The sequence below is a fragment of the Volvox carteri genome (assembly GCF_000143455.1).
Source record: "Volvox carteri f. nagariensis unplaced genomic scaffold VOLCAscaffold_47, whole genome shotgun sequence".
Taxonomy (NCBI): Eukaryota; Viridiplantae; Chlorophyta; class Chlorophyceae; order Chlamydomonadales; family Volvocaceae; genus Volvox; species Volvox carteri.
Genome location: NW_003307590.1, coordinates 660,573 through 685,015, shown reverse-complemented (window position 1 = coordinate 685,015; position 24,443 = coordinate 660,573). Strand labels below are relative to the sequence as shown.

General features: G+C 58.9%; 3 protein-coding genes across 3 annotated transcripts; 2 read left to right on the top strand and 1 right to left on the bottom strand.

Moving 5' to 3' along the window:
- Positions 1-5,574: 5,574 nt before the first annotated feature.
- On the bottom strand, positions 5,575-14,620 carry VOLCADRAFT_95858 (uncharacterized protein; the record flags this gene model as incomplete). Its single annotated transcript, XM_002954902.1, has 6 exons — positions 5,575-5,633; positions 6,366-7,903; positions 8,543-13,500; positions 14,184-14,303; positions 14,403-14,469; positions 14,556-14,620. 6 exons carry the CDS (start codon positions 14,618-14,620, stop codon positions 5,575-5,577), a joined length of 6,807 nt encoding a protein of 2,268 aa, XP_002954948.1.
- A 1,261-nt stretch (positions 14,621-15,881) lies between these two features.
- Positions 15,882-21,161, top strand: VOLCADRAFT_95857 (uncharacterized protein; the record flags this gene model as incomplete). The annotated part of the gene is made up of 9 exons (XM_002954962.1): positions 15,882-15,886; positions 16,830-16,873; positions 16,969-17,037; positions 17,749-17,924; positions 18,496-18,579; positions 18,827-18,862; positions 19,575-19,628; positions 20,172-20,364; positions 21,007-21,161. The coding sequence occupies 9 exons, from the start codon at positions 15,882-15,884 to the stop codon at positions 21,159-21,161; spliced, it is 816 nt and encodes a 271-aa protein (XP_002955008.1).
- A 974-nt stretch (positions 21,162-22,135) lies between these two features.
- On the top strand, positions 22,136-23,453 carry VOLCADRAFT_83022 (uncharacterized protein; the record flags this gene model as incomplete). Its single annotated transcript, XM_002954961.1, has 1 exon — positions 22,136-23,453. One exon carries the CDS (start codon positions 22,136-22,138, stop codon positions 23,000-23,002), a length of 867 nt encoding a protein of 288 aa, XP_002955007.1. The 3' UTR covers positions 23,003-23,453.
- Positions 23,454-24,443: the final 990 nt, after the last annotated feature.

Sequence of the window (24,443 nt, the reverse complement as noted above, 5' to 3'; positions counted from 1 at the left end):
CGTGGTGCGGCGTCTAGGTGAGATAGGATCTTGGGAACCAGCCGTCTTGGTAGAGCGGTATTGGGGGGGCGCCGAGCTGGCTACCCTCCCCCCCTGTGGTTTCCGGAGGCTTGATCGCCCTGCGTTGCCGCAGGGTCTTCCCGTTTGAGTACTTTTCAATTTAGACCCAGTGCTGTGGAAGGGCGCGGACTTGTGCGGTGTTACCCCCTCGACGGGGGCTATCTCCCCTGGACTAGCCCAGGGAGGGAGAGGCGGAGGAGGGTAGTAGTCTCAGGAGGCTGTTTGGCGTCTTGTGGTGTGAGCTCTTTGCGCTCTTTTTTGCGTGAGGATTTTTGAGCTTGGTGACCTCCCCAGCCCGGGAAGACTCGTCGGGCTCCCGGTCGCCCAAGTCCTGGTAGCGAGCTCTCTGAGATGCTCGGTTCGTTCGGTCGGCAGGAAGAGCCCCCCAGTTGCGACTTCGTTTATGTTAGGAGACCAACGGGCATAGATCCCGTCTAGTTGGAGCGCCAAACAAGCGCTGTTGCGTGCCGGCCGTCGTTTCCCGTGCGGCCTGACCCGGGGGCGGAGTGCATGAGACTAACCAGCCGTATGCACCCGCCCCCCGCGCTGTGCTTCGGCCCTGGGCCCCCGGCTTTTCAGCCCACAGTGTAATCAACGTCATACATACATACATACATACATACATACATACATACATACATACATACATACATACATACATACATACATACATACACGAGTGCACACATGTGCACCTACCTTGAAGCTGCCATCCGTGTATTCCCGGTACTGAGCTTTTGCAAATGTGCCGCCAACCGGGTTCGAACTGTGTGTCGGAGACATCGAGGCCATCTGTTCGTCATAGCAGAGGTTCCGTCCGGAGGGCACGTAGTCCCAGGCAACCTACAGCGAGCCTCACCGAATTTGTCTGGGACAAAACGTACATGTAAGCATCCAGCATATCGCACCCTATTCGTCGGCACCCAGACAGATAACAGGGCATCACGTTTCTGTAGTAGCTGGCCGCCGCGGTGGCGACTTTTGGGATGCCGGCAGAGCGCTTTAGCGTCATTCCAGTGCGTTCATACAAACATACAAACATACAAATCCAACGCACCTAACACCTATCACCAAAGGGCCACGCACCTGGTCCGCAGCGATGAAGTAGGTTTGTCCCGTCGCCATCCTAGGCTGCCCAAGGCCATCAACTGCTGAGCCAATCACCCCGCCGTCGTAGCCCTTGTCCTCCTTGTCACAGCCCGTGTTGCCGCCAGCTGCAGCAGCCGTGAGCGTTGATGCCACCAGCACGAAGACGGCAGCAACAATCTTCCACACCCTACCGCTGCCGCTGCTGCGCCTCCTGCCGGTGCCTTCGTCGGCAGCCTCGACAACCTTCACACGAGAAGTCAATGTAGGCGATGGCTGTGGCGGTGATGTTTGTAATGATGATAATAGCGGCGGCGGCCCCGCCACCGGCCCCGCCATGCTCACAGCGGGTTCTTTCCGCGCTGCCATCTGCGGCCGTTGTCGTTAAGGACAGTCCTGCCGGCATTCCCAACCATTTGGATTGCGTCAGGTTGGTGTTATATCACGATTTTTCAGAAAAGAAAAGATCGTTGGATGCCAATTCCGGGTGATGTACCCTACAGGATGCTACCCTGGGCCACATCAGATGGACCTACACACAACGCGCCGAAACCATGGCCGACACGCCTGCCATCAAATTATTGCCGACAGGTTGCAGCGGCACGAGATTCCTTTCTTTCGTCTTATGGTACATAGGCTACGATATTGGCTTGAAACGGCCTGATCGCTTGCGTTGACTACTGCAGCAGGCGTGGCTGGGTGGTGAAAAGAAGATTTATAAAACAGGGCAGGATAAGAGGAGTTGACTGCTCAAGAACAAGGCGTGAGGCGGCGGATTTTGGGGGTTAAGCATGTGTAGCTGTGGTAGCGTGTGTAGTTGTGATAGTTACAGTGGAAACCCCGACCGGCTTGTACGAGTGCAACAGCGCTCTAAACGACCGTTAACCGCTGTTAAAGGCTGTATGTAGGGCTTGTTACACGACCAAGCATATTCATAGCCTCATTGACGAAATTGCCTCAGCTAGCGCAGAATTGAAGCCAAATTAGGACACATAACATTTGGGGTAGTTAGGTCCATGGCAAATTAGTTTTATCACTTTTTTCGTTGAGAGAAAGGATGTCGGGTGGCCAGACGGTGTGGATTAGTGCCCAGAAATCCGAGACCACACCGCCTGCAATTCGCCATGCTCGGCATTTAGAAGTCAGATTGGAGGTTACAATTCAAGCCAAGATATCTATTCCAGCGATCAAAACATTTCCGTATCGGCAAGCGAAACGGACAGGAACGAGACCAATTTAAAACATACAGCGAATACCCGTACCTTTAGGGACAAGAGCACCTCCGTTGGCACGCAGCTGAATTAGTGTTATACCCCAATCAGTTAGCGGCGTTAGCGCATCACAAGCGCTGGCCGCTGAGCTGAACGCAGGCGAACAAGGTTGCGCTAGTTGCGCTTTGGTACTCGGTCGCTCGCCTTGACAGAGAAAGTGTGCATCGAAGTCAATTAAACTTCTTCTGCCATTAATAATAATAATTTATTAATTTCAATGACTTCCACAAAAGCAGCACAATCAACAGAAAAAAGAAAGACAAAAAAAGGAAACATGCACCAGGGATCACAGCTGCTGGGGGAAGCTGGGTCATGACACGCAAATCAAGGACGCCTCTCATACCTTGTCGCGACGAAACCTGGGATAAAAGCCACAAAAAACGTTTTATCTCCTTTACAACAGGTGATAAATCATACCTCCCGAACTATACACGCATGGGTTCAGCACACTTGCGTCCAGCACAAGTCCCCTCAGACAGTTGCTTCCAGGGATGGGCGCACCCGGCATGGGCTGCCACCTTCTGGCCCATTCACGCTGGTTCCATTTACAGGCCCCAGTATCTCAGTATTGTTAGTCGCGCTCTGTGGGACTCGGAGTCCCATCAAGGGGAGCTCAACTGAAGCATCTCGTACTGCCCGCAGAACCACGTGTGCTTCAGCGCATGCGTGGCGGCAACCACTTAGTCACTGGTAGCCACCTCTAAAATCAAACTCGGAAACGGTGCCCTCTACACCCTCCCACCACCACCAGCACCAGTTTTCCCCATTCCGGAAAAACGGACTTTGCACATCGTGATATCATACAACAACAACAACGCTGCACGGCAGGACCGTACGTTACCATACCAATACCAATACACACAATACCAGTACAACGTCCATGGCCCCCCCGGCTTTTACGGACACACCCGCACTTGTGTGCGGAACTTGTAACTTGTTACTTGTTACCGAACACAGGCGGGGTCAACCATGGCGAATGCCCCCCTGGCCCGCCCATGGCGGCAGCAGCTGCAGCGCCTGTTTCTCCACCGGCAGTGTGACGCTGCCACCGCCTCGTTACCCCAAGCATGACCCCCTCGTCCTGCTCCGACAGGTACAACAGAAGGGCACGCCAGCTTATCAGCGGCTGCGAGCCGCATGTGCCGCCCCGGCTAAGCATTTCCGCGTCTTCGCTAACGAGCAGCACAAGGACACGCACGCGCCGCTGTAGAGGGCGAGTCGCCCAACGACCAGAACGACGCTACAACGGGTGGCTACAAATTGGTATGCGAAGAGGATATACTGGAGGTAATTGGGAGGCCGCTGCCGGTGGGGGTGAGGCTGGTGGTGGTTGGATGTGGATGGGCGGGGTGCATGGTCGTGTACTGAGTTGTGGCTTCCAGGCGTCCGTGGCTGTTGGGAGTGCCTTTTTGCGTTCTGCGGTGGGGGAGCTGTTTTTTGGTCAAAAACTTGAGAATACCTCGCGGGGTCCACCCTTCTTGGCGGCGGCAAAAAGTGGCAAAAAGAGGGAGAATTAACTACCGTTTCCCGCCGTGTGTAGACGTTTGTGGGCAGGCTCCATGCGGCCATACCAGGAGCCAGAGCAGAGGACGGGGCCTGACATCATCAGGTCTGTCAGAATCCTTTGCCTTGTGCGAAGGAACTTGTGATCGGATGGCGCAGTCTCAGGCTCAGTTGTTCGTGTTTCCTTGAAGGGAAGGGGCGTCGACGAGTAATGTGCCGTAATGGCGTCCAGTACGGCGGCAAGGAGACCGCGAGTTGGATGGGTTGATTGCGAATGCCTCCCCAGCCTATCCCTGCACCATTGCCCATTTCGAGGCTCGTCTCTCTCTCTCCCTTTCTCTCTTACACACAATCTCGCACTCTCTCTCTCTCCCTTCTCTCTCACACACTCTCTCACACACTCCCTCTCTCTCTCACACGCTCGCTCACACACACTCTCTCACACACGCTCTCTCACACACGCTCTCTCACACACACTCTCACACACACACACTCTCTCTCTCTCACACACACACACACATAGCAATTACACGCCCGCAATGACACGCAAGCAAACACGCTCTCGTTCTAGCCGTTTCAACTCATCACGAACTCAAGCACACACACGTCTGCCTGCTTTGTTGCCTATCTAGTGCACCTCGACGACATGAGCACACAACGGTCCTGCGCCGCACTCTTCTCCAACAGTCGCGACTGACAAGGCGGCGAAGCCCCCAACCCATCTTTGGGCCTCACCCACGAACGGAGACCCCGAGTGCTGGAGATGCGGGTGGATGCAACATTTCGACACAGTCTTTCGAAGGGAAAAATACTTCCTAGCCAAGCCACTCCGAGCCTAGCACTTCGGCCACACCACAAACATCGTCGGAATTAGAGTCAACCGGGAAACAGCACGCCTCTTAACTACTTCGGACCAGGGCGGGCTTCCCCAGACATCCCAATTCCACGCCCCCCGCTTCCCCTCTTCCCGTTCGGTGATCCCCTAGACTTCCTCAAGTCTTGCAATACATTTACTTTACCTACTGGACTACACGGAGTGTGGCGCGCACACGCCTCTTTCGCCCCTCGCAAGGTGCTTTGGACTTTGGCTGTTACCACTTCGACTTTTGCTGCGTATGATTCCCAGAGTCCTCCTCCAGAATATGACTACTGTTCGAACCCAGCAGGTATCCTACCGACAATGATGTCATGGATCTGCGGGCGCCTTGTCTTCATCACATCCCCGACCTGCGCCAAACAACTTGGCCTTATGACGACATGAGTGTGAGGCCGGCCCTTGCCGCTGACTGACTGACTGACTGGTTGCTCGGCTCTGGCAGAACGGCAGACAAGTAGTTCTCCCCCTTCTTCTGTGTGTGAGCAAAAGTGCTGCTCCCCTTAAAAAACATGCCCCCATCTAAGGGCTCCCTTCGGTGACGCACTTCTCACACGCGGCATACAAGTCGACCGGCATCAATGTTCACAGCAGCTCTTGTCAGTTCAGGTTGTTAGGTTGCACGTGCCGATGAGGAAGGACGTGTCCGGCGGTTGTGATAAAGCCACAGCCACAGACTCAGCTGGGTTACACACACAAAACGCATCAGGAACTCGAAACACGTGTGTGACGGACTGACGCACACACAAGCGACCTGAAAAGGCCGAAGGCCGTCTGTAATCAGTCCTGCATCTGCATCTGCGTGAATCTGTGGCGTTCGGAGGCGTAGCTTAGCCCGACTCCACACAGCAGGGACGCGAACGGAGAGGATAGGAGGAAACCTGTGCACATTGACTGCACATTACACAGCACAAATCCCATGTATAAGCACCGTAGTTTGAATCGCACTCGCGAATCCTATCGGATCTCCACCACCACCATCACATATTCCCTCTTGACTCATCCTCTATACATATTGCAGCTTTACCACTCAACCGCTCTCTCCCTCTCGTATTCTGGCGCTCTCCCCGCCGCTCTTTCACTGCTGAACATAAAGAGAGACCATCTTCATCGCCTAACAAAAAAGTCCCCTCTTTCCAGGAGTGACACCCCATGCATGCATCACATATAGGCCCGCAATCCCACCACCAGTTCCTATCTACCTGCCTGCATGTCTGCCTGCCCGACAGCCTGATTGCCCAGCCCGCCCTTAACTGACAACGGGTGCTAGCAGTGGTGGTGGTGCTATTGCTGCTACTGCTACCGCTGCGGCAGCACGCTGCAGGTACTTAATCAGCTTTGTGCCTTCCCCCCTCCCCGCCCTAAACGCAGGTGCTGCCGCTGCCGCTGCAGCTGCACGAGCCGCAGCCGTTGCTGCTCGGAAGACTGCTCCCCCGACCGCCTCGCCGTCGACTGCCGCCGTCGCCGTCGCTGCCGTTGCCGCCAGGTCGCCTGCCTTGCCATCCACAGCTGGGTCATATGTGCATGCACAGGACCCCGAAGCGCCGCCGCCAGCTCCGGGCTGAGCGCACCGGCGGCGCGCAGCATTGCCTGGGCGCTGCGGCCCGACATGTACGGTAGCGCATGCCGTACCACCAACTGCGCGTACGATGCCTGCCACTGCGGCGGCGGCAGTCGCCGCAGCCGCCGTAGCACCGCCGGCACCTGCGCCAGCTGCGCCGGCGGCAGCGCCGTGATGCAGCGGCTGTAGCGCCGTAGCGCCACGGACACCCAATCGAAGCTCAGCGGCTGTAGCAACGTCTCTGCCACGCGCCCTGCCAGGCGCAGCGTAGTATGGAGCTGTCGCGGAGACATAGCGTCCAGCTGCGGCCCGCTGGCGATGCACCATGCCAGCAGCAGGTCCTCAAGCGTCCCACGGGTCACACGGAACTGCAGGCCCACCGCCAGCGCCAGCCAAGCGTGGTAGTCCCGGGGTGGCAGCTCGCCAGCCAGCCGACGCATCGCCGCTACGCCCCAAGCCTCCCAGTCTACGAGCCCGCACGCGGCGCCGCACATCAACGCCGCCAGGCGCTCTCGCGGACTCGTAGCTGGCGGCGCCGCCACCCCTGGCGTCAAGCCAAAGACCTCCGTCAAGCGCTGTCGTACAGCAATCCTCAGCATGGGCCACAGCTCCGGCCACAGCGCGTCGTCGAGCGGTGTCAAAGTGGCGGCGGGAGTGCTGCGGCAGCGACCGTGGCGCGACCCACGGGTCGCGAGCTTGGAGGGCGGGACCGGTGCCCAGGACGGCGACCAGCGAGGCGGCAGCTGCAGCCTGAAAAAGTACGGCCGAGCGCCGGGGGCTGCAGAACTGACGTCCGCATCAATGCTGCCACCAGCTGCTATCCGTAGGCCTGGGGCCGCCTGCGGGCCACCGTCGCGGCGGCTAAAACCGATGTGGCGTGTATCGTCGTCGTCGCCGCCGCTGCCAGCTGCCTCACTGCGGGCCGCATTTTGCAATCGCCGCAGCGCTCTAAGGACCAGCAGTAGCTGCCGTGCCTCGACAACGCCGCCACCGCCGCTGTTGTTACTGCTGCTGTTACTCCTGCCGCCGCTATCGGTGGGCCCGACAGAGTCTCTCCCGACCTTCGCTGCAGATCCAACGGCTCCAGCATCGGTTCGGGCCGCCCACCTCGCCCCTCTGAAACCCAGCTTTCCCGCAAAGGTTGGAGACGCAGCGGCAGTAGCTATTGCCACGGCAGGGGACGCCCGTGCCAGCCACGACGCCAGACGGTACGGCACCCGGCGGGACCACTCCATTGGAGGATCCAGCCGCCATCCCAAGAGCGCTTCCAGCAGCATCAACAGCGGCCCGTCGGCTAGAGCCGCCGGCTGTAGCCCGGGATGTAGCAACAGCGCCCGCCGCAGTAGCCGCGTCGGCCCCGCGCCCAATGGCACACCTAAGCGGCGGCAGGACCATAGCAGCGGTATGAGAGCGTATGGTGGCTGTGCTGCCCACCGCACTAGCGCCGCCGACAGCGTGATGCGCAGTACAGCACGTTGCCGTGGCGACGGCCGTAGCCGCAGCCGTGCTGCAGCCCAGAGCAGCTGCGACAAGCTGAAGGTGGACCAACTACCATCCAGCGGCGCGGCGGTGGCGGCGGCGGCGGCAGCAGTCGCCCAGACCGGTGACACCGCCGCCACTGCCAACGACGGAAGGAGTGAAGCTGCCGCTGCTGCTGCTGCTGCTGCTGGGGCGGCGGCGGTGGCGCCACCACCACCAGCCGGGAGTACATCCAGATGGTACGGCACAAGATGCCGGCCGAGTCGGCGGCCGTGTTGACGCTCTAGAGCGGCACATGCCGCCCCAAGGGCTTGCAGTACAAAGCGCGGCGCCGTCGTCGCCGCCGATGCAGCTACCGGCCGCTCCCCCCGCTCCTGCTGCTGCTGCTGCTGCGGCGCTGGTGGCTGCCACCGCGGGGTCGTCGATGGAGTAGCAGGTGCTAAGCCTGCGAGTCTGGGTCCCGTAACCGATCCAAGGCCAAGAGCCGGCGCAACGGCGGGACCACGGCCGCCGCTGATACCGCTCCCAAAACCATCCTGGCCTCTGCCGTACGTGCCGTCCAAGTCCTCAGGTAGGCAAGACAAGGCTGCTGGCGTCGCCGATCCCGCCGACACACCCGCCTCGCCATCGCTGCCGCTGCTGTCGCCAGGCCAGGTGCTGACGTAAGCAGACGCCGCCGCTGCCGCCGCCGCCGCTGCCGCTGGCGACCATATGGGCCGAGACGGCAAAGAGGCTGCCGATGACGACGATGACGCTGCGGTGGCGGAAGCCATCGCGGAGCCCCTGGTGTGTGGGTGTGCGCCAACGGGCTGGAAACCGGTTGCCAGCCACAGCGGTTGTGCCGCCGCCGCTGAAGCCGTTACCAACGCCGCCGCCGCCGCTGGTCGCCCAGGGCCCCGCTGCAACACCTCCACTCTCCGAGCGCCGGCGCCGTCGGCACCCGGTGTGTACGGCAGTACCGCTGCGCCCGCCTCCGACGCCGGCGCAGGTAAGTCCCCATCGCCACCACCATTGCCTTTGCCTTCCCCCAGCGGCCCGTCTGACGCCGCCGCCGCCGCGTCGCCGTTGAGGTCCGGTACTGCAGCCCCGGCACGGGACGATAAACTGCCGGCAGCGCCGGCCTTAGGGAAGGGCCCCCGCGCATTGCTGCTGCTACTGCCACTGCCATCTGTCCCAGCGGCCATCAGGCCACCCGGCAGCAGCGGTCGAGGGCGCGGTGCAACAAGCACCACATCATACTCGCGAACCGCCACCTTCCGGGTTCCGCCATTCACACCCGTATTACAATCCAAGTCCTCCACGTCCGAATCCACGTCCCAGTCGAGTTTTGCAGCGGCAGCGCTGCTAGTTGCCGCCGCGGCCGCTGCCGACGACGCGAGTACGGAACCCTCTGGCAACGGCGGCGGCGGTGCCGCCGGCGGCGGTCCTTGAATCGCTGCGGGCTGAGTACATGCGGGATCCAGCTCCGCAGACGACTGGTCCAATAGCGGCGAGGCCGGTGAGGCTGCCGTCAGTGACGGATCCTGCAACGCTTCCGATGCAGTAGCAGGCCCTTCGCACCGGAATGGATCCGCTGCCTTAAGCCCTGCAGACCCGCCGCTGCCGCTGCCGCTGGTAATTCTGTTGTTGTTATTGTTGTTGTGGGCCACGCCCTCGTCGCACGGCTGCTGCTGCTGCGGGGGCGGCGACGGCGGCGGCAGCGACGGCTGTAGCTGATCCGGCAGCGGATGCGCTGAGCCCTGTTCCAATCCCTGCGTGTTGCGCTCGAACGGTGACAACTGCTTTTGCTGCTGCATCAACCCCTGTTGCTGTAGCTGAGGCTGTTGTGTCGTGACCTGTGACGCTAGCAGGCGACATACCCACGCCGCCGCGCGAGGGGTCCAAAGCTCGTACGGCACGCCGTACAGAAGGGCCGCCAAGGTAGCGTCGCTGGCTGTCGCAGCCCACCTCTGCGAGCACGACAGCAGCAAACCCACGTCAGACGCGGACAGGTGGTGCCCGTGGCGGTGGCGGCGTAGCGGCTGTTGCCGCCGCCGCCGCTGCTGCTGCTCAGGGCCTTGATCCTCGCCGTCAGGCCCGTCCGCCGATCCTGCTGTAGCGCTCGACGCCTGATCAGGCAACCCAGCGGCGTAACGGTCTGACTCCGACGGCACGGTCGCTTCGGCGAACCCCGGGTGGCTAGGCCGTAGCTCCTGAGGCGGCGGCGCCGCCGCTGCCGTCGACACCCCCGCGAGCTGTAGCACTCGCCCAAAAAACGCCTGTCGCCAGGCTGGCGGCGGCTCATAGCCCGCCCGCGCCAGCGCCGCGCCGCATCGCAACAGTTCAGTCACCGTCCACGACGTCGCCTCCTCGGCGCCACCACCGCCGCCGCCTTCGCTGCCGCTGGGGTGTACTGCTAATGTCGCCGCCAGCACCTCCGCCGCCGCGGCCGCCATAACCGCGCTCAGCGCCGGTCCCGGCGGCAAGCAAGCCTCAGCCGCCAGCAGCAGCGCCTGCAACAGCCTTGGCAGCAGCCGTCGTCGCCTTCTGCTACTGCTGCTGCTGCTCGCGGTCGTTCTGGAGTCGGGACCAACGCCGTCCAGCGCCGGTGTCGTACCGCTGGGATTCGTACCGCCACTGCCGCCGCCCTGTGTTGCCGCCGCCGCTGCTACCCCGTCGCCACTCGGCGGTTGATCATCAAGCAGCTGCCCCAGCGAAGCAATAGCTGTAGCGGCGGCGGCGGAAACGGCTGTAGCGGAGGAGCCGGCGGCCATACGGCTGTCGCCGCAGTGCTGTTGACTCTGCCGACCCATATCGGTTCCAGCCGGTGTCGGGAGATGTCCCATCCGCCGACGTGGCGGCAGTAGCACCGCGTCTGTAGCGACGGCAAACCAAGCCAAAACTGCATCGCCGTCTCCGCTGCTAGCAGACGCCGCCGTCGCGAAGCATTCCCCCGACGCCGCCGCCACCTGCAACGTCAGCAGCAACCAGCGGTCCGCCATGTACGGCATCCTTTTCTCAGCAGCTGCCAACCACGCCGACGACCAGTCCGCGTTCTGGCCATCCGAGTATGCGGACGACGCCAGCTCCCGGCCGTACGAATGCCGTACATGGCTCGCCAGCTGCTTCTGCTCCTGCTGCTGGTCATCCGGATCCCTGTCCGCCGCTGCTGCGGCTGCAGCTGCGATAAGTCCCCGCTTTCGACGCGGCAGCTCCTCCACCTCCGGCCGCAGCTGTAGCAACTCCTCCTCGAGCTGCCGCAGCTGTAGCAGATGCTGGCGCTGCTCTAATCGCAACTGCAGGCGCTGCATGCCCCAGCTCGCCATGGCAAAGTGCTTGTCGGCCATGGCCACCAGCCGCCGCCTGAGTTCCGCCGCCACCAGCCCAAACATCCCCGCAGACGGAACCAAGGGCAGGCCGCCTGGCCGTACATCTGATAAATCCGCCAACGACCAAACCAACTGCCCCAGCTGCGCGTCCGTGAAGCGACGCAACGTCGCGGGCTGTGAGAGCGCACCGTACAAATGGCGCAGCCAGCAGCTAGGTGGCGGCGGTGAAAGAGATCGCGGCAGCGGCGACGCCGCCGCCAGCTGAGATCGCCGTACACGCATGAGCACTGACAGCGCCCAGACGCTGTTGGCTAAGGATACGGGATCTGCGGACTCCAGGGAGGGGGCGGTGTCCACGAGGAAGCTGAGGAGCCAACTGTCGCTGGGTAGCAGGAAAGCAACCGCGGCAGGGGCGGTGGCCGCAACGGCTCCGCTGCTGTTGGCACGACCGCTGTCAATCCTGTTCCGACGCCCGGTGAGATGCGACTCCGCCAGGCCGGCGGGGGTGTCAGTGGCGTCATCGTCGACATCGTCGTCGCCGTCACGATGACCCCCGGCGGCCGCCGTCGCCATGTTCGCCAGCGACAGCAGCACATTCGCAGCGCTGTGCGCCGACAGCTCCGAAGCCTGGCGTCGGGCCGCGCCGTAGAAATCCTCCATCCATGCCGCGTCGGGCGTCAGACCCAGCTCCGAAACCGACCATACCAACTGCGAAATTCCCTCCTCAGTAAAGCCCCCCGTACGCAGCGCGCCGCGTGCCGCCGCCAGGGCACGCATCACCCACCGTCGGGGCCCCTCGACATCGCCGCTGCCGCCACCATGCGTACTTCCCTGTCGTACAAGCCCCTCCGCCGCTGCCTCCCTCCCCTCAGGCCCAGGCGCGGACAGAACCCCCAACGACGCCGCCGCCCACATCGCATTAGCAATGTGCCGCGGCGTCATGATGCCGCCGCCGCTGCGGCAGCTTTCACGCTCGCGCGTTTTACTCCACTCCCCCGGGTCAGCGGCGGGTAGAGCCAGCAGGCGACCGACGGTATGGCGGGCGGCAGCCCGCAACGCGCTAAACCGAACTGCAGCTGGCGCCTCTCCCCCGCCACCAGCCGTACAGCTCCCACCAGGCTGCCGCCACTCCCCACTACCATCGCCCTCATCCCCAGCCACCCCATCGCCGCCGTGGTGCCGCCGGCGCCTTAATCCAACGGCGCGGTCCTCACCCCGACGTGGTCCCATCCCAGCGGCGACGCCGGCGGCGGCGGCGGTGCCCATGTCGCACTGGCCCCCAGTCTCTGAAGAACCGACTTCCGCACCGGCGGCTACTGCCACTGCCGCCACAACGGGCGACGGCGGTTGCAGCAGCGGCGCCGGCAGCGCCCTCGCCAGCGCCCAGCTGATGTTGGCGATGCCCCGGGCATCTAGTATCGCCGCGTGACGTTCGACTAGAGCCAGTATCGAACGAACGAAGCTCATCCACTCGTGCAGCTCCTCATCCTCCTGCCCTCGTTGCCATCGCCGCATCTGGCGGAAGCGCCGCCGCTGCTGCTGCGACTCAACGCTATTACCATCGCCACTCACATCGGCGTCAACACCACCACCGCCGCCACCGTCGTCGCGGACAGCGGGCAGCGGAGGCGAGAAGCGCGCCAGACGCGTCGCAACCGCCGTCACATGTACGGCATTCATCCGCGGCGCGTGCTGCGACACTAACGAGCTGAGCTCACGCCAGGAGCTACAGGCGCCGATGCGGTGGGTGAGCAGGGGTGCATCCAGGGGCCAGGCGGCGGCATTCCGTGCAGCGGAAGCAGAGGTGGAGGTGAACGAAGCTGAAGAGGAGGAAGACGAGTCAGAGGAGCGGGCCCCAATCGCGCCCTCCTGTTGTTGCTGCAGCTGCTGCTGCGGCGGCGGTTGTAGTGATCGTTGCTGCGCAGGAAGCTGGCCAATGTTTGCAAGACTCGCAACTAAACCCAGGCCCTCCGGGCCACTGCCCTCCGAAACCAGACCCGCATCGGCCCCTTCCCCTCCTGTTGCAGCTGCATCTGATGTTGCTGTTGCTGACTGCCGTACACCAGTGGTGCTCCGAAACCCCGCCTGGAGGCCCCCTGTGGGTTGTGGGAAAGAGGAGCGGCTTTCGCCGGCGGCAGGACCCGGGGCCGGGACAGGAGCCGCCGCAGAAGAAACACCCGGCGGTAAAGGACCGTCTTGCAGGGGTTCTTTTCGCTGCCGCTGAGCCTGCAGGTGCTGCTGCGGCTGCTGCTGCTGGGTCTGCCCCGCCGACGGCGGCGGAGACGACGGTGGCTTCCGGGCTCTGCTCTGAGAGCCTGACCGCCAAGCCGCAAGGCCCTGAGCTCGACCCAGATCAGCCTGTAAAGGGGGGACGGAGAGGGGCAAGGACAGGTCGGGCGGTGTGTTGAGGAGGGCAGGCCGGAGCGAAATGACAATGACAAAACGCAGTCCTAAGGTGTTCGCATCAAAAGCTCGAAGCTCTCAAGCTCAGAGGATGGAGCGGAATTAGGGTCAAGATGAGAATGAAGACGGAGAGTAGGCAGAGCAGATGGGATTAGACCTGGGATGCGAAGTGGCGAGATGGGATGGAGACAGAGGGAAGCGCTGCAGAGCGCTGCTCATTTTTTTCGTTAACGCGGAAGGGGCCAGAGGAGGCGGTGGAGAGGAGGTCCAGCGACACGGTGGGGGCAGCGGAATGGAGTTGGGAAGGCGGGAGGGGCGGATGAGGAGGACGGGAAAACACAATGAGTGTTTGTTTCATTCGTTTAACGTCCCGGGGGAGGGGAGCTGGGAGCCGCTGCTGCACGGCGGCAGCATTTCTGTGTGTGTGTGCATGATGTGTGGGGGGCCACATGGGTTGCAGCGTGTGAGTTTGCGTAATACACCCGCGACAAGCGGGGGCCTGAATGGGAGTGTTAAGTACAAGAAGGGAAAGGTACGGGTGGAAAATGGCCCGAAAGAATGGATGGCCGCGTTGTGTCGCGTTTCCCCCTCCCCTTTTCCCGTCCCCCAAATGTCCCGCGCTTGAGCTGGCGTTTTACCCGTCCAGTTTCAATTTGGAGCTGCTCCGCGGGGCATGTCACCACATGCGTTGACCTGGCCTTTGAGCAGCAACATGATATTGAGGAGCAGGCAAGCTGGCCGCTGCCGATGCGAGCCTCCTGAGAGAAAGAGGATGAGGGGCCGCTCGTCATCACACACGCGAGCGCAAGCACGTACGGGAGAAAAGCGCCGTTTGTTTTACTCTTGTCAAAACTCACATCGATCGATTGTTGTAAGTGGCTGGTCGCTGCGCGCCGGGAGTTTTGGCGGAGATGGAAGCGAGGCCTGCAAGCGGTCGGCATGCAAGGGAGACACGTCGCACGCAGCCCAAGGCCAATGTGGCCGGAGTATTGGAAGTGTTTGGGACGTACCAAAGCGAATAAGCTGAGCTTGTGGCGCCTCTCAGCTCCTGGCCTGCGCTTCGACCGTCAAGCATCCAGCCACTCGCGCCTCCACCCGACCGCCTCAGCAGTCGCTGCAGGCGACGGTGATCACGCCTATTCTTGCAATGGCGACATCAGTTCATGTACTAACAAGAATTTACTCGCTGTGCCCGAACGCCTACAGGAGTCGCCCTCAACCACAGTGACTCCAATGGGTGAATATGGACGAAATGGTACACAGGGAAATTTCAATATATAACTGGCGTTTCAGCAATCCAATTAGATGACAAAGTAGACCCAGGTTCACATCGATGGCTACAAACCATACAAACCAAACCACCTTTAGTATCCACGACCACCCTGGATCCCCGCATTCATTTAAGCACAAGGTGTACAATTTTGTATGTAGAATGTCATGGTGTTACTTCCGTCTTCCGTCCTTCTCCTACCGCTCCATCAGCCCTGGAACCATACAACGGGGCCTTGGCGGTGAAGACATCAAGCTTTGACCTACAGTATAAGATACATGATCTTCGTCGATGATTTACTTGACACCAATAAAAATATTTTGAGGCACCATATAAGTAAACGCGTTTGTCTTTTGGTGGAGGAGGCGTATGCAACTGTCAAAGCCTCAGTACATGCTGTGCAGCATGCACGTGGTTGCATTCATAGGCCGTTTTCAGGGCCAAATCCTTGGGCATTCAAAGTGGCATCCCCTTGCAACGATGCTTTTCATAAGCGCAAGCTAGCGACCGACTTTTGCGTGCGCGTGCCTAAAGCAGAGAGAAGCAAGGTTTCACATTTTGATGGGACCGATTGCATGAACCCAGCTGCTGCCCTGGGTAGGGCACTTTCCGGTGCTGCACCCGGACCTGCGGAAGGTCAATTTCATTCCGACGAACCTAATCAATGTTAGATCTGTCATGGAAACGTTGAAGAAGCGATTTTGATGATGACTGGCAGAACCCACGTCTTATTACTATACCCCGGGAATTTGTGTCGAACAACCGTAAACCGGGGTTTCAGATGTGCCGGCATACCCATTCGATGGGAACGCCGAAACACACGACATGTGACATCCCTGCGAAGTCATTCTAGTCACTGCTGCGTTTTCGTGGCCTTTGGAGGTTAGGCGACCCGGCGGTCGGTCGCGCAGAGTCGCGCCAAGAGCGCTGGTGTAGGGTCTGTGGCAACAATAATGCAGTAGAATGTGAGTTTCACGTGTTGCTAGGGTGTCCCGCCTAAAATGAGCTACGGGAAGGGCTCCTCAACCTAGCTGTACGCCAGGCTGCTATCGAGCCCGTGCCTAATATGAGGTCTGTTATGGAGATAGATGATCAGCGCGGACTTGCGCAGATCGTACACAACATCTGGAGGCGACGCACGCTGATAGCCGAGTAGTAAGCCTGAGGTCGCCTACCCTAGTTACTGTTTCTCTCGCAGATGCGGTTCATGACCCCTTCTTTCCTTTTTTGTTTCTTCCTTCTTTTTGACTACGGTAGAACTCGCGGTCCATGAGCCTCCTGGCTCGTCTGGGCTTCACGAGCTCTCGTGAGCTTGTAACATAACAGGTAACAGGCCTGGACGATCAAAATGTGCATGGGAAGAAGGTTGGGGACGGCGCTTTCTCAGGGCAACAATGGCGGGCGATCACGTATACCGCATAATAGGCTAATTTTTCGATATCGATGATAGCTGTAGGATGCAAGGCAACACGTTGACGCTCCCAGCATTCCAGCTCGCCATCCTCCCATTTTCCCTGCATCCCTCGTGCTTAGGACGTTGGAGGTTGAGATGGGAAGGTGGTTGTCGAACGGACAGCCGTACGTTTCGGCGTACACTTGCAGGAGAGTAGCGTGCGATTGAGTTTGAAACCTTGTACCGCCATGGGAAGGTTAACAAGCTTATATTGCGTCAGTCTGTGGCGCATAACTTCTTGCATGCCTGCAGGGCGATATCCTGCTGCCTGTCACTGAACTGTTAAGTTTCATAATAGGAACTGCAGGACTTTCGAAGTAATGTATGAGGTAGGACTTGGACCTGGTTCCTCGACATGATTTCTGTTTCGCGCACGGAAATGACCGAGTGCTTCAACCGTCGACATTGCGGTGGTGCTGCATCCGGAAGACGATGCCGTGGCGAACTCCGACTCATTTATATCGCTGCTCTGATCGCCCTGTTAGGCCCAGCGATCGCGTCAGCAGGAAAGCGACGAAAGACGCAGCAAGCCCATCCACACCCGTCTTTATGGACCTACAGAGTCGTGGCGGATTACCCACATGATCCAAAAGCCTTTACGCAGGGTGGGTCGGCAGCGAGCAGTGCTGGCCAAATGCTTGGTCACTCAATTCTTGGAGTGAAGATGAACAAACTTGCTTGGTCTCGCGACTTGTCGCAGGATTGCAGTTTGACAGAGAGTGTGACGATGACAACAAAACATGTTTTGACATCTTTTGGGAGTCAACAGGTGCGCCCAACGGCCTGAAGTGCTTTTTCCCCTGGATGACTCTCGGGCTGGATGTCGCCCCACTGTAGTCCTTTTTCAAGGGCCGCACCGATAGGGTGAACTATGGGATGAACAAGCGCGACCCTCGTCCGCACCGGCTTTCCAGACAGCATCCGTCTTCAATCCTGCTTGGCGGGGGCCCGCTCTTCCCGGCTCCAACCAATTCCCAACCCCAGCCCCCACGTGCCAAAACTATAAACCCCGAATATTGGCCGGCATTGAAACCAAAATGACAATCGATACCGCAAGGGCTAGCCAGATACCCGGTAAAACTTAGAAATAATGCTGAGGCATGCAGCGGCTGACCTACTCAAAGCTCATGCACAGGCGCATGGGTGTGGCCATTACCTGAGATGATGATGAGGAGGAGGAGAAAAAGGGGGAAGAGGTATCATGTGCATGCTACAACATCCCAACGCCCATGCCAGCTCGGCACAACCAACCCGGCTTTCACCTAGTCGGCAGTACTTACTTTGTCTTTAATTCCTTCCTTCCTTGCATAGAATCCCGACCTTGCATAGAATCCCCCGGGACCGCACCAGAACAGGACACCCGCTATCGGATTGTCCTCTCCAAATGCGGATACTTACCTTTCCTCATTTCCATTTCCATCCTACTTTACTCTTCTCCTGTTTTCCGTTACCTGATACGGACCTTTCCGTTATTTGTTAGGCCTTAACGGCCGGTCCAGCATTCGACAGGTGGAGCTGGCCACGGGGACTGTACGGCGACAACGGGATTTTCCGTACGAGCATTTCGGGGAGGGCTCCACCCGCTTGGGCGACACGCTGTACATGATTACGTGGCGCACCGGCCAGGGGTTCAAAATTAGCTTGGACCTTCAGCAGGTGCTACGGGTACACGTGCGGATGTGTGAGGTGGTCAATAGGGGGTTTACGACGTGAAAAAAGGGTGCAAGGAAAACCGTGAGAGAAAATGTTAGAGGGTGTGATCAAAAGAGAGTGGGAATGGGAGTGCGTATGAAAGGGAGTGCGTGTTTCAGAAGAGAGAAAATGCATGTATCTACATATGTACGTATGTGCGGTTATAAGATGGAACAATGCGCCCGCGTGCGTGGTTTGAATTCCCCCGAGTCTGTGACGACTGAGCCAGGCGCGTGTACATGTACATCTGCATCTGCATGTGCATCTGCATGTATATGTGTTTTAAAATATTTTCATTGTGTAGCTGCACCGAGCCGGGGGTGACAGATATAAAGGATACCGCCGCTGGTGCTTCTGGGGTTGGTGGCAGTGGTAGCAATGATAAAACATACTCGGCTCACACCCCATCAGTTGGTACTTTTGACATGTCGGCAAGTTATCCCAACCCCTTAGTCGCTTCTTTCTGCACTACTGATTCCCTTCCACCCCCCAACCCCAATTCCCGCCGCCACACGCCATTCCACAACCACGCCAGGTCGAGCCGATTGACACGGGTTTGGGTGACGGCTGGGGTCTTACCAATGACGGCACCCACCTCATCGCCAGTGAAAGCTCCCAGGTGCGTGTCTCTGTCTGTCTGCCTGCCTGCCTGCCTGTCTGTCTGCCTGTCTGTCTGCCTGTCTGTCTGCCTAAAAACGTATAAGCGACAGTGGTGTTTCCTTGGAATCATATGGTTTCCCCGGAATACACACGTGTCCCATACCTGGGCAATGTACGGCTTACTCGTACTGCATTTTTTAATGTGATCTCCTCGCTGGACGTGACTCGGCCCTCTTTCTTCCTCACCTTGTCACGGCGGTCCTCAGGTCATACACTGGCTTGACCCAGACACCATGCAGGAGGTGGGGGAGTGAATGAGGATGGGGCGGAGGGAGTGAGGAGGGAAACGGGTTTAAGGGAAAGCGGGGGGGGCGGTCGTGGGGGGAAGAGGGGGGCTATGATGCGGTGGTGGTGGTGGTGGTGGTGGTGGTGATGGTGGTGGTGGTGGTGGTGGTGGTGGTGGTGGTGGTGATGGTGGTGGTGGTGGTGGTGGTGGTGGTGGTGATGGTGGTGATGGTGGTGGTGGTGGTGGTGGTGGTGGTGGTGGTGGTGATGGTGGTGGTGGTGGTGGTGGTGGTGGTGGTGATGGTGGTGGTGATGGTGGTGGTGATGGTGATGGTGGTGGTGATGGTGGTGATGGTGGTGATGGTGATGGTGGTGGTGATGGTGGTGATGGTGGTGATGGTGATGGTCGTGATGACGATGGTATGCGTCGTCTTTTCGAAGGGGCCCCATTATGGAGGATTCAGGAGGGTTCCCGCGGCACTCTGCGGGAATTAAGGGATTGGGACTCCTCAAGAAAGCAGAACAAGGGGGGCCGAGAGACTTGGCAGATCCTGTGTTTTGTTTCGTTTCCGAACATAAGCCCCAAATCATCATGTCCCTGTACACCTCTCCCCCCCGCAACCCCAGTATGCCGCACAGACACATGCGAACAAGCCCCACACGCACGTACACGCACACGCAAATACACATGCATGCGCGCTCTCACGCCCGCACGGTACACCCCCTCAGGTACGGCGGATCCAGGTAACGGACCGGGGCCACCCCATTCGCTGGCTTAACGAGGTAGGCTCGGGTCTCAGATCCCATCCTCCAAAAAGTGCAGCTCGTATTGCTGTGATTGTATTGTGCTTTTAAATGGTGTGTTTCAATTGTTTTTTAATGTGCTTTTTTTAGTTGGATTTTCAATTATGTTTATAAATTGTGACTTGCAACCGGCCATGCACCGTTGGGATCTCTGGTGTGTGATCCGGCCGTTGTACGGATCCTCTTCAAAACTAACATTATTTCTTCATTGTGTTTTTGTCTGCCCCGCACTGGCCCCCACGTCCTTTCCTCTGGGTTTGCAACGATCCGTGTGGCCCGCGTACGAAACCACCCGACCAAATCCGCCCACACCTAAAGAGCTAACCCAACACCACCTCATCCCACCCGAACCCACCCGAGCCAACATACACACACATACACACACGCACATACACACTTCACCTTCTTACTCCCCACCTACTCCGAAACTTATCCCATCCCACATTCTAATCTGACGTCCATATCCTCAACCAATCCCATCCGGCGTGACCCAACCGACCTTAACGACCCCAACTGTCTTAGTTGGAGGTGGTTGAGGGGGAGCTGTGGGGTAACGTGTGGCAGACCGAGTGCATCGCGCGGGTCGACATGCAAACAGGGTTGGTCAAAGGATGGATACACTTACACGGGCTGCGGGAGGGGCTGATACGGCAGGGCCTGGCGCACGACAGGGAGATGGACGTCCTGAACGGTATGGCTGCGGGTGTTGGCGTGGGTGCGGATGTGGCTTTGTGCATGGCTGCTGTCGGGGTCGTGGGTGTGGTCGTGCGCGTGTATGCGTGTGTTTGCAATGCCGGACATGTCCGCCTGCATCCATAAGTCCGGAAGATCACGGAGTCCCCTAGAACTATACGTGTGTATACATGGCCACGTGCATGACTGTGTACGTGTGCGTGTGCGTGTATGTGTATGTGTATGTGTGTATGTGTGTGCGTGTGTGCGTGTGTGTGTGTGTGCGTGTGTGTGTGTGCGTGTGTGTGTGCGTGTGTGTGTGCGTGTGTGCGTGTGTGTGTTCTACACCCCGCCAGCCCTAACACGCGTCCACAGCGACTGGCTAGCTGCCAGCCATTCATCCACCCACTCATTCATCCACAAATTTCCTAACTTTTCTCGAACCCCACTTCCACCCCGTTTTCCCCTTCCTCCCTCTCCCTGGCCCTTCGTCATCCGATTTTCGTTTCCCTGGACTTTAGCCGACCACTCCTCTGCGCCTTCCCCGCCCTTCGCCACGCGTGTCCAACTATTGCCAATTACCACAATGCTGTATACATCCCGTACAACCCCCGTACGACGTGCACGAGACGTACATGATGTTCACCCGCACCATTTCCCCGCCACATGTGCCCTTTCCTGTTAGGGATCGCGTACGACCCGTCCACTCGGCGCCTGTTTCTGACCGGCAAGCTGTGGCCCCGCGTGTTTGAGGTGGAGGTAGTTCCCTTTCCGGAGGGCCAGGCACCGCCCTTGTCGGCTGTGGACCGGCTCTGCTGGCCACCGCATACGAACTTTTGAGGGGAGAAAGGGCAGGGGGCCGAGGCTGGGAGAAAGGAAAATGGGATAGGGAGGAAGTCGTGACGGAGGAAGGGGGGCAGGGAGGGGAGGAGGAGGAAGAAAGGGGAGGAAGTGGCGGAGGGCAGGGAAGGGAGGAGCAGGCTCGGGGGAGCGCCCTAGGGGCTGTGTAATACGATTTCTCATCATGATTGCCTCAGACAGCATACATTTTTTGAAGTCATGAAACATAATGAGTAATGAGACAGAGCGGAGAGCTTGATCACGGTGGTTGGTTTGTTCCTCTAGGACAGCATTGCACGACTGTAGTGAAGATCATCTACACGACTTGGTTTCATATGCACGATGACCTATGGCTGCCGGGTAGGGTTGGATCCATTTCAGCGTGATGCTGTGACAGCCACGTGTCATCATCGCAACAGGAGAGTCAAAAATCCCGGGGAGGTACAATTACATGTGGGAGGCTGCATGGATATGGATTGCTGGGTTTGTGGACCTTAGCGCCGAGGGTCGGGTGGCTTGGCAGGCACGGCCTAGACTGCGTCACACGACAGAAAGGCAGCTTTCGAGTATGCTATCTGCTTTAGCCGAGCAGGTTGGAGATTGCAAGGTACTGATACGTTCGGCCCAGGCGGACAGTTACACGGTTGATAATGCCTCTGTACAGTTTTTAGCCAGTAACGTAGACAGTTACTAGGTGAGACCAAGGCTTTCACCTCGTTTGAGCACCAGGAGTGCTTTTGCATGCTGGGGTAAGGAGGATTTAGCGCACTTCCAGGTTGGGCCTGAGGGCCTTACAGGCGCCAGTAACATCATCGGTTGCCTTCCCTAACCTTGCCATTACTTCAAGTACGTGATGTTTTAATTGATGCTAACATAGAGCACCAAGTTTTTGCTCCATTAGGGGCGTTCTGCCCAACGTTAAAGATTGCTGGCTATCACTTTGCCTATGACGATACCCTGAAGTTGAAGCAAATATGGCCGAGCACTTGGCTAGCATCTTTGGCACGGAAAAGGACCGTGTCAACTGTCCATTTTACTTCAAAATTGGAGCGTGCCGCCATGGAGATCGTTGCTCACGCCTACACAACCGGCCTACTATTAGCCCGACTATATTAATGGCGAATATGTACCAAAATCCGCTTTTGAACGCGCCGCTGGGACCTGATGGGCTCCCGATTCGGGTTGACCCGAAGGCAGCGCAAGAGCATTTCGAGGACTTCTATGAGGACGTCTTTGAGGAGCTGGCGCAGCACGGCGAGTTGGAAAACTTGAACGTTTGTGATAACTTTGCTGACCATATGGTCGGCAACGTTTACGCCAAATTTCGGGATGAGGATGCGGCTGCGCGCGCTCTCCAGGCGCTGCAAGGCCGCTATTATGACGGCCGGCCCATCGTTGTGGAGTTTAGCCCCGTGACGGATTTCCGCGAGGCAACGTGCCGTCAATACGAGGAGAACACTTGCAATCGCGGTGGCTACTGCAACTTCATGCACCTCAAGCCCATCGGCAGGGAGCTGCGCCGGAAGCTTTTTGGGAGGTATCATCGTCGCGACCGCGATCGCGAACGGGAGCGCAGCAGAAGCCCACGGCGAGACCGGGACCGGGACCGTGAGCGTGACCGGCGCCGCAGCCGGAGCAGGGACCGGGGGCGGGGCCGCAGCCGCAGCAGGGACCGGGGAGGCGGCGACCGCCGGCGCGAAACTTCGGAGGAACGGCGTGCAAAAATTGCCGCTTGGAACATGGAGCGCGACGACCGGGACGGCGGCGGAGGGGGAGGGCCAGGGGGCCCACCGCCTGGGCCGCCGCCACCATATGGGGGCGGCGGCTACAACAACTGGTGATGCACTTGAGTAGCAGCTAGCTGACCTCATATACCGTGGACATTGGCTACGGATACGTTGCGGTCAGAAGCACTTTTCCCAGTGACGGTTTCACGACTGTGGGCAAAGCTAGCGCAGCGGCAGCCGCGTCGCCACGTTTTTGGGTGTGTTGGGGTGTCACCATGCCGTATGGATTAGGAAGTTCGAGCGAGGTCCTTGCGGTTGTGATAGGCGAGGTCGGGCTTCCAGCGCGGACACATGAGCCGTTTACATTAGCGTTATAATGAAAGACCACTTACCTCGCGCCTCTTACGAACTTGGATGGGGCTGCGTGTCGACATGCCTTTGCATGCATGAATGGACGGAGTGGGCCTTAGGAGGGTAACTGTGCGTTGACTGGAAGGTGTGGCAGTCATCAGAAGTCAAGCAAGTGCAAGCAAAGCCGGAATATGGCTGAAGGCATGGCCATGCTGGTTGGAAGCTGCTTTGTTGCAATTTGCACGGCTTACGTTTGGGGGCGTTGGTATGTGAGGCGGTGGTTGCTTGGCGGCTGCTGACCGTTCCGGCTGGAACAGGTTGAGCCAAAGAGGGCGAAGGTTAGGAAGGCAGGCGGATAGGCAGAGGCGCAGGTAAACGAGTTGCCCTCGATGTCACCGTGTCGATACACGGGTGTGCAGCTCTGGCTGGGGCGCTGACAGCGCTGCGCTGTCTTACAGGAGTGCCGTGCCGCTCGCGGGGTTATCGTTAGCTTGCCTGCGGAGTTGGCGGAGCATTACAGATTGCTCGAGCGGGGCAGTACTCATACTCGGGTATGGTGGATGTGCATGAGCGCTAAACGGTGCCTATCCGGTCCCATGTCGCAGAAAGACCGCGAGAACATTCAAAGCTTCGGATGACGAATGCTAACAACGTCAAGGACTGGGCGGGGATGAGGGGATGACCATATGGGACTGAACATAACCAAACTGACAGACTTTGACGGTCGATAACAGCAGTATTAGAGGGCTGGCAGCGCGTGCGATGCTGCCAAGGGATGCGACGTGTATGATGACCCGATGGCAGACCTGAAGGATGACGCAAGGGGCCAGCACCCCCGTTGGGGAAGTCCACAACCTTGCTTTCGAGACCGAGTGCGTGAAGGCTGAGGGGCACACGTTCCGGTTGCCTGTTATTCCGGTCGTTCAGAGCTGGGCGGCCCGTCCTTAGCGGAAAACCAGGTGTTGGCCATAAAGCATAAAACAAAGAAATCGTCACCCTTCCGCACGTATGAAAGACTGTAACGTAACGTTATGCTCCTGATACACGAAGCTTGTGGTGTGGTGCTCTTCTGGCCACGGACGCCTCGTCAAGGTTGCTTGCTGATAAACGCACCACTGTAATGCTGCGGGCACGTTGTCCATGTCAGCTTGTAATGCTGTGCAAGTTGATCTGCATGCATGCCTGTCATCGCCGGTGTTTTGGA